We start from the raw sequence: 16639 nt of genomic DNA on the forward strand, positions 1-16639 counted from the left end.
CCCTGGACTGGAATTTAGGCGTTCCAGGCTGCATTTGAATACCTACCTAAAGATTCTTCCAATTATACCGTGAGAAAGGCCACTTTGAAACTGTCTGAAAGCTCCAACAGTTTTATTTCGACAATTTTAGTTAGTGGCCTGAGTCCAAAAAAAGGAAAAGCCTTTGTTGAGAAAGTGTGTGAGTGTACATAAAACCTTGTGCCTCCAAGTATCAACTATATGAATTGAAGGTGACTTTTGCCCAAAGAACTCCGGAAGGGATTGGCTGAGACAAAAATCAAGTCTCGGGGAGTTTTTTCCCACACTTTGAGAAGGGCAGGAAAAGGATGGCATGCGAAGTCGCAACGCAAGTGAGTGATAGGAAAACAGGCAGCTTCCCCGTCGATTCTGACTGGCTCTGTTTCCTGAAATAATGTGAATTCTGTTCTCTTGCTCTTACTAGGACATAATGACTACATGTGTCCAGCTACCAACCAGTGCACGATCGATAAGAACAGGAGGAAGAGTTGTCAGGCCTGCCGGCTCCGGAAGTGCTATGAAGTAGGCATGATGAAAGGCGGTAGGTACCTGCCAGCCAGGGTGCTTGCCTGCCGGGGGAGTGCATGCCTGTGGCCCAGCACTGGCTGTTTCTCTTCTCTTCTCTTCTCTTCTCTTCTCTTCTCTTCTCTTCTCTTCTCTTCTCTTCTCTTCTCTTTTTTCTTTTCTTAAAAAAGTTTAAATGTGTATTTATTTACTTAGAGACTGAGCGCAAGCCGGGGAGGAGCAGAAAGAAAGAGAGATAGAAGCCCAAGCAGGCTCCATGCTATCAGCGCACGTCCCCATGGGGGGCTCGAACTCGAGAGCCATGAGATCAGGACCTGCCCCGAGATAAGAGTCGGATGCCTAACTGGCTGTGTCATGCAGGCGCCCTTGGCTGTTTCTGTCCCAACAACTGTGGCAGTGGAGTGTTTTCCCTTCTAATTAGTTGTTTCCTAGTTCTATTTTTCATTGCAACAGAAGTCTTTTTTATGACATGCTTTTTTTTTTGTAAAAAAAAATAGAAAGTGACTGGAACTGGAGATTCTAAAATGCCATTTTGTGTTTTATGTTTTACATGTAAATACTTATATTTTAAGTCAGAGGGCTGTGGGAGGTGGTGGTGGAAGGAAAGGAAGCCTGCTCAGGGAATTATGCTAGAAGTATTTTCCAGTGATTGTTTATATTGCTAACGTTAGAAAACGGTGTCTGAGAATAGGTCTTCCCTAAACTGAGACTTGTCAATGTGAAAGCTAAATAGCTAATGTATAATCTTCCAATCTCTTAACATCCCTCAGGGAATTTAAGTTTCAATCAAAAGATAGCTTTCTCCTTCAGAAATTGACTCAACCAGCAACTGCTATAATCTTAGCACCTGGCATGGTACTGGGAGCAGCACCTCAGCAATGAATCCTGAGCGCTAACAAATCATGTGGCACTCAGGATTTGTGCCTGTGTGCTTGTGTCTTTGTGGCAATGGCTGTGTGTGTGTGTGTATTTGTGGTTTTCTGTCTCCTCTTGTATCCAGTCTTCCAGTTTTGTTTTATGGGAATCCAGTGTCTGGTTTTGGGGGTATAAGGTGCTCCATTGATGTGGTTGCCTGATTGATCTTGTCTTCTTGGGGATCCAGCCTTGAGGAACACAGATGCTAGTCTTGGGTAGCCTTCAAGGTACTGAGAGAGAAAAGATAAAAAATGCGTAATTAAAGTCCTGGCGTATTCAGTGTTTTAGGAGGATACAAAGGGGGAGAGGGGTCTATGATGTGGTTGCCTGCTGTCATAGGGGAAAAGCTTTCTGAAGGAGATGAGATTCGGGATGGGTTAAGGAGAACAGAGTTACAGTGAAAAAGAATAGAGATTGTGCAGATAGAGGGTGGCTAACCTTTAGCTCATTAACACTTGGATGAAGGAGGAAGCAGGAGAAAGACCAAGAACTTGGTGGGTAGGAATCTTACCGTCGAAGATTCCTGAGTTCCATGGTCACAAACAAGACTGCCAGGTTGGGATTTTAAATACAGCATTTGGAATAAAGTCTCTTGATGAACAGATGAAATGTTGAATTTATGCATTGTATGAGCTGTGACTATATGTCTTGAATGTCTGACAAAGCAGTTTTAATTCAAAGGGTAATTAATTCTAAGAATTTAACAGCCACATTCTGAAAGTGACACTTTGAGTCACAAATGGATTAAATATTTAAGGAACTCATCTTTCTTTGTACCATTAGAGAATTAGTCAGGCTTAATAAAAAACTTCTTAAGGTAACTTGATAAGTGACAGGAATATAACATCTACATGTAAAAAGTTTAATTTGAACCAGTAGAGTCCAAATTTAATGTGCTTTCTTGACAACGTCAGGTAGATTAAGCCCAGCCTCTTCCTTTCTCTCTGAAAGCTGCAGTAATCAATTTGTGAATATTTCCAAAGCATGTTTTCCCTTGAGAGTACCCATGCATTGACCCCACTTCATAAAAACATTTCTGTCTTTCCTAATTTATATCCAGATACGGTCTGGCTACATAAACATAAATTATGTATACTCATTTGTAGTCTGACAAAAATCTTAATATGCAAAGACATAATAAAAGTCTTCCCACCGTTGTCAGATCCAACTCTAGATAATCTGACCGCACCTCGCTAGTCTGCATGTGCATGCATATACTCATACATGTGTATTTATGACCGAAATCTGTATCTGTGTTAGTTTGCTGCTGTATTAGTTTGGTTGGCCTGCCTTAACAAAGTCTATAGCCAGGGGGTGGGAGGGTGCGGGGGCGGTTTAAACAACAAAATTAATTTTCTCACAATTCTGGAGGCTAAAAGTCCAAGAAGAAGGTGCTGGAAAATTCAGTTTCTGATAAGACCTCTCTCCCAGGCTTTCTGATAGTTGCCTTCTCACTGCGTCCTTTTCTCTGTGGGCACAGACATGGGGGAAGCATTCTGTGGTATTGTGTCTCTTCTTATAAGGGTGTCCATCCTACTGGGTTAGGACCCCACCTTTATGGCCTTATTTAATCTTTGAGTACTTCCATAAAAGCCTTATTTCAAATACAGTCACATTGCAGGTTGTGACTTCAACATATGAATTTTGGTGGGAAATAATATATATTTATAAATATATGTCATTTTAAATATATATATTATTTATATATATGATATTATTTATATCTGATCTGTTAACAGCTGCTCTATCAAAATACTATAGACCTGATGGCTTAAACAACAGAAATGTATTTTCTCACAGTTCTGGAGGCTGGGAAGGCCAGGGTGAGGGTGTCAGAGGTTTCGTCTCATCTGAGGGTTTTCTCCTTGGCTTGAAGATGGCCGCCTTCCCACTGTGTCCTCTCATGGCCTTTTCTCTGTATTCACACGTCCCTGGTGTTTTCCCTTCTTCTTATAAGGACACCAGCCTATTGGATTAGACCTATCTATATGACCCTATTTAATCTTTATTATCTCTTTAAAGCCTCTGTGTCCAAATACAGTCACATTCTAAGGTACTGGGGTTGGGGCTTCAACATAAACTTGAGGGGGGACGGGAAACAAAACTCTGTACTTAATATCTCAGAGGGATTTCTCAGTGGTTATTCAGTATCTGTCTACATATAATAAAAACATGTGTCTTTCTGGCAGTTTGTATACATATGTAAGTTTTATGCCAAGCTTTAAAGTTGTAAAATTATAGGCTGTGCAAACATTCCACTTTAATTATATGTGTAAAGTGTTTACCTTTATAGCAATGTAATTTATTGTATTTTCTACAACATGGAATACCACACACATAACCTCATGACACCTTGTATAACAACTCCCCAAATCCTACTGAAGACTTAATTTACAACTGGAAGTACAATTATAACTATAAAATTTGAAATTACTTGTAAAAACAGCTGTGACTAAATAAATCTTTACAACATTTCCTACTGGTTTCATAAGAATCCAGCTTCTTAACCAGACTTGACACCAATTAGAATATTGAATTTCTACATATGACATAAAATAATTAGTTTCAGATAAAAGAGAGAGAACCCTACACCTACCCCCTATTTTTTTTAGCAAGACTGAAAAAATTTACTGAAATGTTCTAAAGATCTGAAAGAGTACATGATTTATCTACATGAGGAAATTATTTGAATTCCTTACGATGCCTACTTTACCCTGAAAATCCCGACATCATTATTAGATTTGGTTCTGAGCCAAGGTAGTTCAGTAACGTGCAGGATTGAAAAAAATTTTTTAAATGTTTATTTATTTACTTTTGACAGACAGAGAAAGAGCACAAATTGGGGGAGGGACAGACAGAGAGAGAGAGGGAGACACAGAATCTGAAGCAGGCTCCAGGATCTGAGTTGTCAGCGCAGAGCCCGATGCGGGGTTTGAACTCACAAACTGTAAGACCGTGACCTGAGCTGAAATCGGATGCTTAACCTACTGAGCCACCCAGATGTCCCAAGATGCAGGATTTAAGATGTGCTTTAGGGGATGCATTTCCCCATCTTTGTGCACATGCTAGTCTCTCTGCCTCAGTTGCATTTTCCTCCTCACCTGTGCCCCTCCCCTTCAACCTTAGAAGGCAGATTAAATGTCTTTTCTTCAGGGAGGCCTTCCCTGTTGCCTCACGCTGGGTTAGTTCCCGGTGTTCAACTCTGATAGCAAATAGCTCTTCTCTAGTTACTGTAATTATTGTTAGCTATTCAACAACTGGCCATAAACTCCATGATGGCAGGGACTCTCTCTCTGTCCTGTTTACTGAGCTAGGACATAGCAAGTCACAGAATAAGTGTTCAAGATGGATGACTCAATTCACTTAAATAGTTACTTGTTGAGAGCTTCTTTAAAAAATTTTTTTTTTCAATTTAAATTTTAGTTAGCATGCAGTGCAATATTGGTTTCAGGAGTAGAATTCAGTGATTCATCACTTACATACAACTAGAGTTTCTTACGCGTGAGCTATTATGGAGACAGCAAACATAAATAAGACCCAGTCCCTTCCACCAGTGTCCTGTCTTTTCGGTGCAAATAGGACATTTGCATATGAAGTGGCAAAAAAGCCAGAAGACAAGTTGAGATTGGGTTGGAAGCTGAAGATGAGAATGGTCAGTGGAAGTTCAAAGCTTTAGCCAACCTCTCCTGGGTTAGTGCGACCCAGCATATTACTCAGACCACCTGACTCCCAAGGGGTACAATTGTTATCAAAGAATCTGCTATTCTAGTTTGTTTTGTGGAAAGAGGGGAGGCTTCAGGGTTGGATTTCCTGGTCTAAGTCCTGCTGCTCTTCAGACTTGCTGAGCAATCCTGGTATAGTCACTTTGATGAGCTTCATTATCCTCAGATGTAAAATAAAAATAATTTCTACTTAACAAGTTTGTTACAAAAATTGCAATTCATAACATATGAAAGTACTTTATAAACTCAAAGTACCACACAAGTGTTAGCTATTATATCTTTTCTTTTCTCCCTCCCTCCCTCTCTCTCTCTTTCTCTCTCTCTCTTTCTCTTTTGTTGTTGTTGGAAAAAAGAGAATGGCAGTTTCATCACTTGTCATGGGAAATGAATATCTAATTCCTTTGCGGGGAATAAAAACCTGGCTCAGCCACATCTGCCTTTTCTTTTTTTTTTTTCTTTTTGGAGTCACACATTGGATAGAGCTTCATGTGGAGTGAGATTTGTTGTGTTTTTCCTTTGGTGATGTCAGAGATTTATTACACAAACCCGTTAAAATTCTTTTCTCACAATAGACTCAAAATGTGTTGGTGGCAAGGTTTTCATTTTCCACATTGAAAAAGGAAAAGAGAAAATTGGGACACAGAAGTTAATTGATGGAGGAAATTAATTGGTAGACATGCACTGCCGATTCTGGTTGTTTCCTTGTAACATCTTACAAAGAGATTTGAAGGGGAGTGGGAGATACAGGCTTTCAGTTATGGAATGAATAGGTCACGGAATAAAAGGCACAGCATAGGGAATAGAGTCAGTGATATTTTAATACCGATGTATGGTGACAGATGGTAGGTATATTTGTGGTGAGTGTAGCATAATGTATAAACTTGTCACATCACTTTGTTGTGCACCTGAAATTAATGTAACATTGTGTGTCAGCTGTACTTAAAAAAAAGAAGAAATTTGAAATAAAGTAATATTGACTAGTCTTTCTTTATTTTGATAACGATGTTATAGTTTGATTTTGAGAACTATTCCAAGACAATAAATAAATTAAATAAGTTGTTACAATTTAGAAGTGAAAAGATACTAATAATATAGATGGGGAGATACCTGTTATATGTTCAAAATAACTCAAAAGCCCAATGAAGAGTTGGAAAATAAAATATTTCCTTGTTGCCTCAGGTTAATATTTCTCATCATGAGTTACTATAATTCGTTGTCTTGAAGGGATAAGTTCCCAGTCCAGGAAATTAGGTTTCCCTTAATCCTACATTGGCTATCTTTTACCAAGAGTAATTGACTGATTATTAATATGAATGATGGTAGAACCAAATCAATGAATTGAGAATGTAAACGTGAGGTTCTTTCTTGGGATTGTCCAGTAATTCTTGTGAGAATTGTAACTGCATGTGAATTGAGGATTTTACAGAAGGCAGGGTTAGGGCTTCTTGTTTAGGGTCTGATTTAAGCAAAATGTTAAAGAAAAGCTAGCTGCTCTTGACCAAAGAGATCCTGCACGTTTTAAGCAACGGATACATATTTAAGCACCTATATATTTATATTTTAAGTACCTTTATGTTTATGCTATTAAAATATTATTTTACTAAGACATATCATGGATGTTTAATTTATTCAAGATTTCCCCCATATGATCATTTTTCATTTACAGACAAAGCAATATACTGAATTAAGTCCTGAATCTATATAGGACCTTAAAGATTACAAATTCAGTGCTTTGCAACATTTAAAGCAATCAAATGCTTCTACCAGCCGTAGAAGTCTATAAGACTTATAGACATCAGTCTATAAGACAAATGAAAGCTGATTTGGCATAGACTCTCTTCCCTCAGTTTGGTGTTCCTGAGAGACCTTCTAGGAACCCCAGGGTGCGAAAAAACACAGTTTGCAAACCATGGATCTAATCTAACTCCTTCATCTTCTAGGTAAGAAACCTGAGGCTAGAAAGATTAAGTGACTTGATCAAAGTCTCAGAACTACCTAGCAGAAGAATTGAGCCTAGAATTCTAGATTCAGAGTTCTTTCTTTTTTCCAGCACACCTGTTTATAGTAAGTACTCCATGCTGCCACTCACATTTAACATGAAAAATAATTGACTAAAACTATGGGTGGCGTATCACTAAGTTAAGGTATGCAAACACATGCACATACTCCAGACAGAAGAAATCCAGAGTAAAAGAACCCACCTCGTTCTATTCTTCTAGAGAACATGGTGATACTAAGACTTCAGTGATCTGTTGACCTGGGGAGCTAAGGTCATTGGGCCTGCCAAGTTCATAGCTAACTTATGAATAGCTGCCTCTTTCTGCTCTCGCAGTGGTGGAAGCAATGGCAGTAGTAGGGGATGTGGAGTGTGTCGGGACTAACTCTGAATTTAGAGAAAAGAGGAGGTGGGTAATGACAACATTGGAATCCATTAGTTTAGCATGAATGGGGAAAATGAGATGACAAGTCATTCTATCCAAACACTGGTAAAAATGAAGCGATGTCCTGATACATTGTGCTCTCAGCTGCCTAAGAGGGGTGGAGGCAGGTCAGCATCTGTGGCTATTTAGTTCAGTTGGGTGAAATGTGATGGCAGGTAGCCCAGCACTGCCACGCCTGTAAGAACCATGCTGCCTTCAGGTCTCTTGATGGAGACAGAACAGCTTCCTTACAGATTTGGCAGAGTATGGTGGGATCAGCTCACTTTGAAGATGGATGCCCTACTGACTACACCATCCCAGACTGCTTTTGTCAGGGTTACCAACGACTTTCACGTTTCTAGATCCAACACACAGTTCTCAGTACTCATCTTGATGAGTTAGCAGCTTTTGACACAGTAGATAACCCTCTCCTCCTTAATCTACTTTTTTTACTTGGCTTCCAGAACCATATACTCTTTTAGTTTTTCTTCCTTCCCCAGTGGTCACTCTTTTTTAGGTCTTTGTGTGTTTCTCATCATCTTTTCTGACCTCTTAATATTGGAGTGGCCCAGGGTTTATTTAGTCCAGGGACCTCTTCTGTTCTCTGTCTCAACTCCTTTTTGGTATCGTCTAGTCCCAGGGCTTTAAGGAGGGCACTTGTCGGGATGAGCACTGAGTGTTATATGTCAGTGATGAATTACTGAATTCTACTCCTGAAACCATTATTACACTAGATGTTAACTGACTTGGATTTAAGTACAGTTTAAAAAAAGAAAAAACCCACCATTTATATGCTGACGACTCCTAAATTTATACTTCCAACCCTAAATGCAACTGCTCATGTGACTTCCTCATTTGGGTATCTAATAAACATCTCCCAACTCCATTTGGTCAAACTCGAATCCCCTATATATCCCCTCGAATATGCTTTATCTTCAGTCTTTCCCGTCTTAGCTAATAACTTCATCTTTTGAATGGCTTATGCCAAAACATTTGGGTCATCCTTGACTCTTCTTTTTTCCTCATACCTCACATTCAGAAAGCTACGGTGGCTTTACCTTCAGATACTCTCAGAATCTGACCACTTCTCACCACTTTTATTGTCATGCTGCTCTAAACCACCATCATCTTTCTCCTACTTTATCGCGAAGCACTACCTGCTTTTTCCCTTGCTTCCCTATGGTCTGTTCCCCCTGCAGACACATTAAAAGTAGAAATCAAATCAGACCACTTCTCTTCTCAAAACCTTGCACGGGTTTCTGTTCACTCAGCCGATGTCATTACAGTGGCCTGAAGTCCCTTGTCATCTACTTCCTCCCTACCTTTGCCTCTTTCACCTCTGTTCCTGTCACCGTGTCTCTTGCTCATTCTACTTGAGCTCTGGGGGCACCCTTAACACCAGACACACTCTATTTTGGACCATTTACTCTGACTCTTCCCTTTCCCTGGAATGCCATTCCCCTGGAGACCTGTGTGCAGAACTCCTTCACCTCCCTCCAGTTCTTTGCTCCATTATCATTTTGTCAGTGAGGCATGCCCTGACCATTCTGTTTAGTAGAACAGTTTACTTGCCCACACATTCTGCAGTAGTCTTACCTCCCTACGCCCCCAGCCTACTCCACTCCTTTGTTTTTCCATTGTATTTCCACCTTGTAATATACCATAAGATTAATTTTAGATTATGTTTATTGTTTGATGTCTGTCTCTCTTACTAGAAAGTAAGCTCCGGATGGGTGTTTACGAACAAATAAAACACATTGGTGTATTTGGTCTACTGATATATTACAAGCACATCGATCAGTGACTGCATATACTAGGCAGCCAATAAATAGCTGTAGCATATGCATGAATTACTAGAATGAATGAATGAACTGAAAGTACATGATCACTGTAGAACTCTGAATACATTGAAAGATGGAGGGTTTTTTGTTTTGTTTTGTTTTTTTTAATTAAGGGAGACTATCTGCTGGGAACCTAAAACCTGCAGTATAGTAGTTAGCTTCTACTGTATCACAGAACGTCGCCTCAAAATCTCAATGGCAAACACAACAAGCATCTATTACATGGCAGGGAGGTCCACTGGGCAACTGCTGGGCGCACTCATACGTCTGGCTCTTTTGGCTCCAGTGGCTGGGATGAACTCAGTTTTGCTTGGCATGTATCTCCTCCCCGGGCAGGCTCGTGCAGGCATATCCTCATGGTGATGACAGAGGCCCAAAGGAGAACATCCCCACATCACAAGCCTGTTTCAAGCCTTGCTTGCATTATCTGCTGATACCCAATAGGCCAAAACAAGTCAAATGGCTGAGTCCTTAAGGCTTGCAGGGGTTGAAAAATTAGGGCCATGTTTGTAATTCATCACAACCAGAAATATGACCTTTTCAGATTTTGGACTGAAAAATAACTATGGTGTCCTAAAACCTCAGACGTGGTGGGGGCGGAGGGTGACCACTGGGTTTATTTCCCCTTTCTCACTCAGTGTGGGAATCCTGCATGTCACATTCCTGACAGCTTATGTTGGAGCACTGCAAACAACACCTATTCCATTTTCATGCCTCCCTTAGATACAGGGCGAGTGGACACCATGAGTGAGAAAAACCCCAAAGCAGATGTGAGCCAGTACTCCTGGAAGTATATGGGCTCGTTTCAGATAGGCTAGATTTCACTAATTTATTGAGATGTGGGTTTAGGGTCTGCACGTGAATGCGACAACTGCTCACGAATGCGGTTTAAAAAGCAGTTAAAGGTAAGGCTATTTAATATTTCGGTAGGAGTTTCCTGCCTGTTATAAAATCGACCAAAGACCATCGACAATCCTATTTAATTTTTATTTAAGTTATAGTTAGAATGCCATTTTAATTTTTTTTATCCTGAAGTAATTTGGTTGCTTATTTAGAGGTCAGTTTAGTTCTTACAGGATGGCAAGAGGGATCTTTATTTACTTTTCTAAGAATGACCTGGAAAGTTAGAGGGAATGCTGACAGGCTTTTGAGGCCAGGCAGAAATTTCAGGAGGGCTCTCTCTTGTTCCTATAACTTGCTCTTGCAAAAGTAAATTGGCCTTGGAATGATATAGAGACCCTTTCTTGAGGATAGAACTTATAAAACGTAGAATTTGGGGGACAGCAAATTGTATGAATGAATTGCTGCTCTTAAATTCTATAAAGCAAAGACTTCATGAATTTTCATGTGTTTACTTTTAGTTTCAGTGATGGTGATGAGGATAATGAATGGTGCTTAGAGCCGAGAAGAAATAAAGTCACCTAGCCCCAGCTTGTTTGCTTTTCCTTGGTTTTCAGCTTATTTTTCGTGTCCAACTCATGCAGCTAGTTAACTGCTCAGACAAGAAGAGGTCAAGACTCATGACTCCTAGTTCAGTGCTCTTTTCATTGTACCACACTGCCTTGCTGAACTATAGCTATTTAGATCATTGTGAAAGATACACACATGCAAAAGTAAAATATTAACATCAGATAGACCACAATTATGACTTAGGAACGATTGCTGTGGACACAAAATACTACTTTTCAACAAGAACGTTAATCAACACATTTGGCTTAGTTGCACAGCTAATGTACTGTGATAAATTTATATGGTGATGGATATTCTTTAAAGAGTTACTTAATATTTAATTACTTAATATTGCTTAATATTTAATGCAATTTTAAAAAGGACATTTTCTCCTTCAGGCCACAGGTTTCCAGTATTTTCCAATAACAATTTCAATATTTGTTGCAAAGTCTCTTTGTTTTCCTTTTTATATAAAAAAGGGCAACTCTGCTAGGTAGAAGGAGGCCTGGCTAAGGATCAAGTGTGTGAGCTGGTTCTTCTGAGGACCCTTGGACAGATCACTTCATTTTTCTGGACTCAGGTCTCGTTTTGAAAAATTAATGAGCTCAGGACTCAGTGGTCTCTAAAGTATCTTTCAAATCTTAAATTTTATGATGTACAATCTAAGTTCAGATTAATACTGAAGAGGTCAGAATCGAAAGGCAAAGATAGTGTATATGCATTTCTGGATATGAGGAACGACCTCAGCAGCCATCATATTCATATTTCAAACTAAATTTGCAGAGCAACTAGCGATAGGAAAAACCTGTTGGAATGGCCAGAGCGATTCTCTTCAGTAATGAGTATAGAAAGAGAATCTCTCCTGAGTGGGGAGTGTCACAAAAATCCGTGTGTTGCTGCCATCATGATGGTCGAACTATATAATGTGGCTATGATGTCACTACCAATTATATAGCCGCATAAATGAAAGAATTCAAGAACTAAGTTTGTTGGGATAGGTCTTCAATATAACTACGCTCTTTTCTGTTATTAGAGATGTAATAGTTATGCCTAAGATGTGAGTCCCAAGAACCGGTGAAACTTTCTAGTTTCTGCCTCGTGGGACAAAGGAAAAGGCTAGATGGTGACTTCTGAGAAGTTCCTGATTAAGCATCACACAAGGTAGTCTGGTGATGTTTGCTTGAAAATGTATCCAGTAAGTGTGAACCAACACACCTGTGGTCAGACTTCTGCGACATCTTTGCCAGCCCTGAGAGACCCTAAGGTAAAGTGTGGAGTTGTGTATAAAGAAAAGTCTGGTTACACCTCGAGGCAACATGCGGTTTAGTTTAAACCTGACTTGAGCAAATAAAAGTTGGCGAGAAGCACACACAATTACACTTAGGTGTTTATATCTTTAGAAGCTTACTTTAAAAGACTGGCTATGATTGCATTTATTTTTAATAACTTTTAGGCAGTTTTATTTAGAACGTTTTACATAACAAATGCCAGGTCAATCCAAACTTCTTAGCCTAAATCATTTACAGATAACCTTTACTGAGCATTTACTATGTGAAGGTCTTGGAGACACAAGGGTAAAATGTGGTCCCTGACCACAAAGTCCAGTTCATCTAAAGGTGGAAAGAAACCATTAACATCCCCTCAAGAGACCTAGGATTGGAGTGGGCCTAAAAATTCCTGCTGTCTTAGCTCACCCACCAGTTTGGACCCTACTGATGTTAATGCACCCAGGAATCGAGCAAGCTCAAGTGTGCTAGCTGGCCCATTGTAATACTTTCAAGTTCTGGCTGATGTTCCCGGAAATATGTCATATTGCCAAGTTACATCCTGCCCACCCTAGATTTATTTCTTTTTCTTTGTGGGTCTCAGTCTCATAGAAAACATGCTTCTGAAAACACCAACTACCCCATCAGGCTATTCTGAGAATCGAATGCCTAAGTTATCTTTTGATAATTATGAATTGGCAGATATTAGGCATTATAATTCATATATGGTGTAGCATTTTGGTCTTCAGCTTTTGAAATCTGTCTAGAGATGTGTGATCTTGAGCAAGATACTTAAGCCCTCGGAAACCCAGGTCCTTTATTTTGTCAAATGAGGGTAATAATAATTGCTAATAAGGTTGTGCAGGAATGAAGGTATAGCTTTCAGTATTGTATTTGGCTTTTATCCGACCAGAAAGTTGCTCACAACAGGTAATAAAAAGCACACACAATTTTTGCCGTATGTACCTAACCTAATGTCCAAATAAAATGCAATTCCACTAGATTATCATCATCATCTCAGTCCATCAAGAATTATTAACTAATTAGTTATTAAGCATGTAGTTCAAAGTAATCAGTAATATGTAGGATGTAGTGTCTAGCCCTAAGGAATCTACAATTTGCCTGTTGCCTACCCTGGCATTCAAACTTCTCCACCCGCTAAATCTCACCTATTTTTTCATGCTTCTTTCCTCCTCTCCTAAGAAATTTTTGGCTGCAGCAACCAGGTTTCCTAAGAAACTTTTGGCTGCTCATTGACCACAGAACGTACCTTGTCCCTTTATGCCTCCCTTCAATCTCAAGTTGGTTATTAATACTTTATTTATTAGTAATAAATTTTCCTGTTTACTAAAGTCCATCTCTTTAACTCATTTAGGACTGCTTGGAAATCATCCCCTTTTTCCTCTGAATACTTAATAATATTTTTTCTCTGTGCTAATCAGAGGGTCAGTTGGGCTGCTGTTAGAGCCCCTGTGTTAATCCAGGCAGTGAACTTTTTGATCCCTGACAGCCTGAAGACAAGACGGACACATTGGCGTGGAGTCAATTCCAACTCCAAGAGGGCAGTTTCCACCGTCTTGGCACTTGACTCCTGCTTGACCTCAGCTCTGTTGATTTTAGCATACACTGCAACATCTGTCCTCTGCCTCACCTCCATTTCTCAGCTTTGACATGACCCCATCTACACAGAAGCTTTGATTTTTGACTTCTAGCTTATTTATCTGACTGCTCATTTTCTCTCATTGGTAGAGTTGATGGTGCGCAGACTTTGCTTTTCTTACCCATAGAGATGCCAACCACCTAGCTCTAGGGTCAACATTGTCACCAAGTCTTCTCTGCTGCCTGGCCTCATGAGTGGCAGAATGCCCTGCCAGTCATTTTCCGGACCTTTGTGCTATTCCACCAGCATCCAGCCAACTGCCTGGTGCTGCATATAATCTATCTTTATTTACTGAACACTCGCTGCACCTTCTGAATGCCAGTAGCTGAGCCAAGCGAACAACTTGGCATTGTATTTTAAAAATATGTTTATCTCCTATCTTTCCAATGAGATTTTTAATTTCTATCAGGACAGTCATTTGCTTGTTTTATTCTCTGCGCAGTGATGTTTTTGTGAATATTGGTTACTGATGGTGAGTTTAATGATAACAGAAAAAAGGAGAAGAGGTGGCTTATTTTAGTGTTTAGCTGAACAATTCCCTTGGACTAAGTCTGTTCTTCAGATCATATAAGCATGATGAAATTCACACCACTACTATAATTACCTCTCTCTCTCTCTCTCTCTTTCTCTCTCTCTCTTATCCCCCTCTCTTCTTGCATATGCATAGACTGGTGGAAAACTTATTATGCAGTTTTGAACATGAAAAGTAATAACACCAAGTAATACAACTATCATAAAGAATAAATAAAATTATACACGTAGTCAAAGAAAAGCTCTTTTTTTTGGTTTATTTATTTTGAGAGAGACAGAGACAGCCCAATTGAGGGAGGGGCAGAGAGAGAGGGAGAGAGAATCTCAAGCAGGCTCCACGCTGCCAGCACAGAGCCTGATGTGGGGCTTAAACCCAGGAAATCGCAAGATCATGACCTCAGCTGAAACCAAGAGTCGGACACTTAACGACTGAGCCACCTGGGTGCACCAAAAAAAAAGCTCATTTTAAGAGAATAAAAGATCCATTTCCAGAACTATTAAGTTAAAATAAAATTTCCATATCATTGAATTACATTAATAATATTCAGAACCACAGAAAAGCTAAACTGGTTTGTTGATGGCTGAAACTCTTTATAGGTATTTGTTTTGAGAAGTTCTAGGTAGAGCATCTTTATTATTGAATGACAACTTCTGTCTTTCCCTTTTAGCCTAATTCTTATGTTTATTATATTGTTTTGTAGAGGATTCAAAAATATGCCTGTTATGCTGTATGTGGGGTTTCCTATAAAATATTCGTTGCGGTGTGGCTGTTCCATCATGCATTTTCCGGATACTATTTCTTGCAAGCAGATATTAGCTCAATTTTTTCTAGTGTATTCACACACATTTTGATTCTCCCTCTCTCAATATGGTTTTAATTCATTACATGAAAGTTTTTTTTAAAAAAATCGTTTCAATAATTTTTAATAACTGATTTTGGAATAACCATATTTGCTCCAATGCCGTGATTCCCCAGGTATTCAGTGGGGTCCTTCCCCAAATTAAATGTTGTACATGTGGAATTGATTCACTTCACATAGAATTTTTTTTTTTTTTTTACCCCCAAGGAAATGTGGCTTTCTGGCTTGTAGCAGTGGTAATGGGTCAGAAAAAATTCCCATCCATATCTGTTATATATTCATGAGGAAATGTCTGATACAAGGACAGAGAACAAAACTAAACAAAACAAATAGCAGAACAAACCCTAGCAAGATAAATTTTAAAGATACTGAGAATATTTAAAAAAGAAAATGCTCCAACAAAGCACTCGGGTCCAATTAATGAATGCTGAAATAGGAAAAGGCAGAGTTGGCTGGAGGAAAGTCACCTAGGGCACAGCCATGAGACAGCATCTGGAGGGGCGGTGGATGAAATGATGCTACTTTGAAAGACAGAAGGAGAACAAAGGAAGTAAGGACTAACAAGGGAATTGTGCTCAGAATGTGCTCAGGATGCTAGAAGCAATAAGACCAGAGGAGGACGTGAAATGCAAAGTGGGTGCGCATAACTGAGCCACACAAAGAGCTGCTGATAATTCAGGCAGAACAGGTGGACCTAATGATAGGAAAAAACAGGTTTGAACTTCAAATAATTGGATGATATAGGAAAAGACATCAAGGCATATTAAATAAAATATTCCTTGTAGCTAAAGACTTGGTTTGGGGCATAATCCTCAAAACCAGACTGCTGTCCCATCAAAGAAAAAAAAAAAAAAGACAGAGAAACTTTTGTGTTCGAGGCAAGATGTGAAACTATTCCAAGAGTTTACTTCTCCGTATCTGAGGCATCTAAGGATTTAAAGAAGAAATACAGAAATCAAGAAAGATTCCTGAGCACCACGAGCGTAGCTTATAGGCAGGCTAACTTTTCTATATGAAAGCAGAAAGATATTAGCTGAAGACTTATACAGTGTAAAATTGAATGACTAAAGATTTTGTGAAAATTTAAATCATCTTTCGCTGTTAGGTCCCACACACACATCTGAAAAGATGGTGGGAGACAGATGTAAGACATTTTATTTTATTTTATTTTATTTTATTTTATTTTATTTTATTTTATTTTATTTATTTTTTCAACGTTTATTTATTTTTTTGGGGACAGAGAGAGACAGAGCATGAACGGGGGAGGGGCAGAGAGAGAGGGAGACACAGAATCAGAAACAGGCTCCAGGCTCTGAGCCATCAGCCCAGAGCCTGACGCGGGGCTCGAACTCACGGACCGCGATATCGTGACCTGGCTGAAGTCGGACGCTCAACCGACTGCGCCACCCAGGCGCCCCGCGACATTTTAAAGG

General features: G+C 39.5%; 1 protein-coding gene across 1 annotated transcript in view; it reads left to right on the forward strand.

Moving 5' to 3' along the window:
• The window catches only part of ESR1 (estrogen receptor 1), a 276181-nt gene that overhangs the window by 71550 nt on the left and 187992 nt on the right, over positions 1-16639 (forward strand). Inside the window, 1 exon segment of the mRNA NM_001024231.1 lies at positions 443-559. Coding sequence (NP_001019402.1) covers positions 443-559 — 117 coding nt within the window.

The sequence above is a fragment of the Felis catus genome, chromosome B2, assembly GCF_018350175.1.
Source record: "Felis catus isolate Fca126 chromosome B2, F.catus_Fca126_mat1.0, whole genome shotgun sequence".
NCBI classification, from domain to species: domain Eukaryota; kingdom Metazoa; phylum Chordata; class Mammalia; order Carnivora; family Felidae; genus Felis; species Felis catus.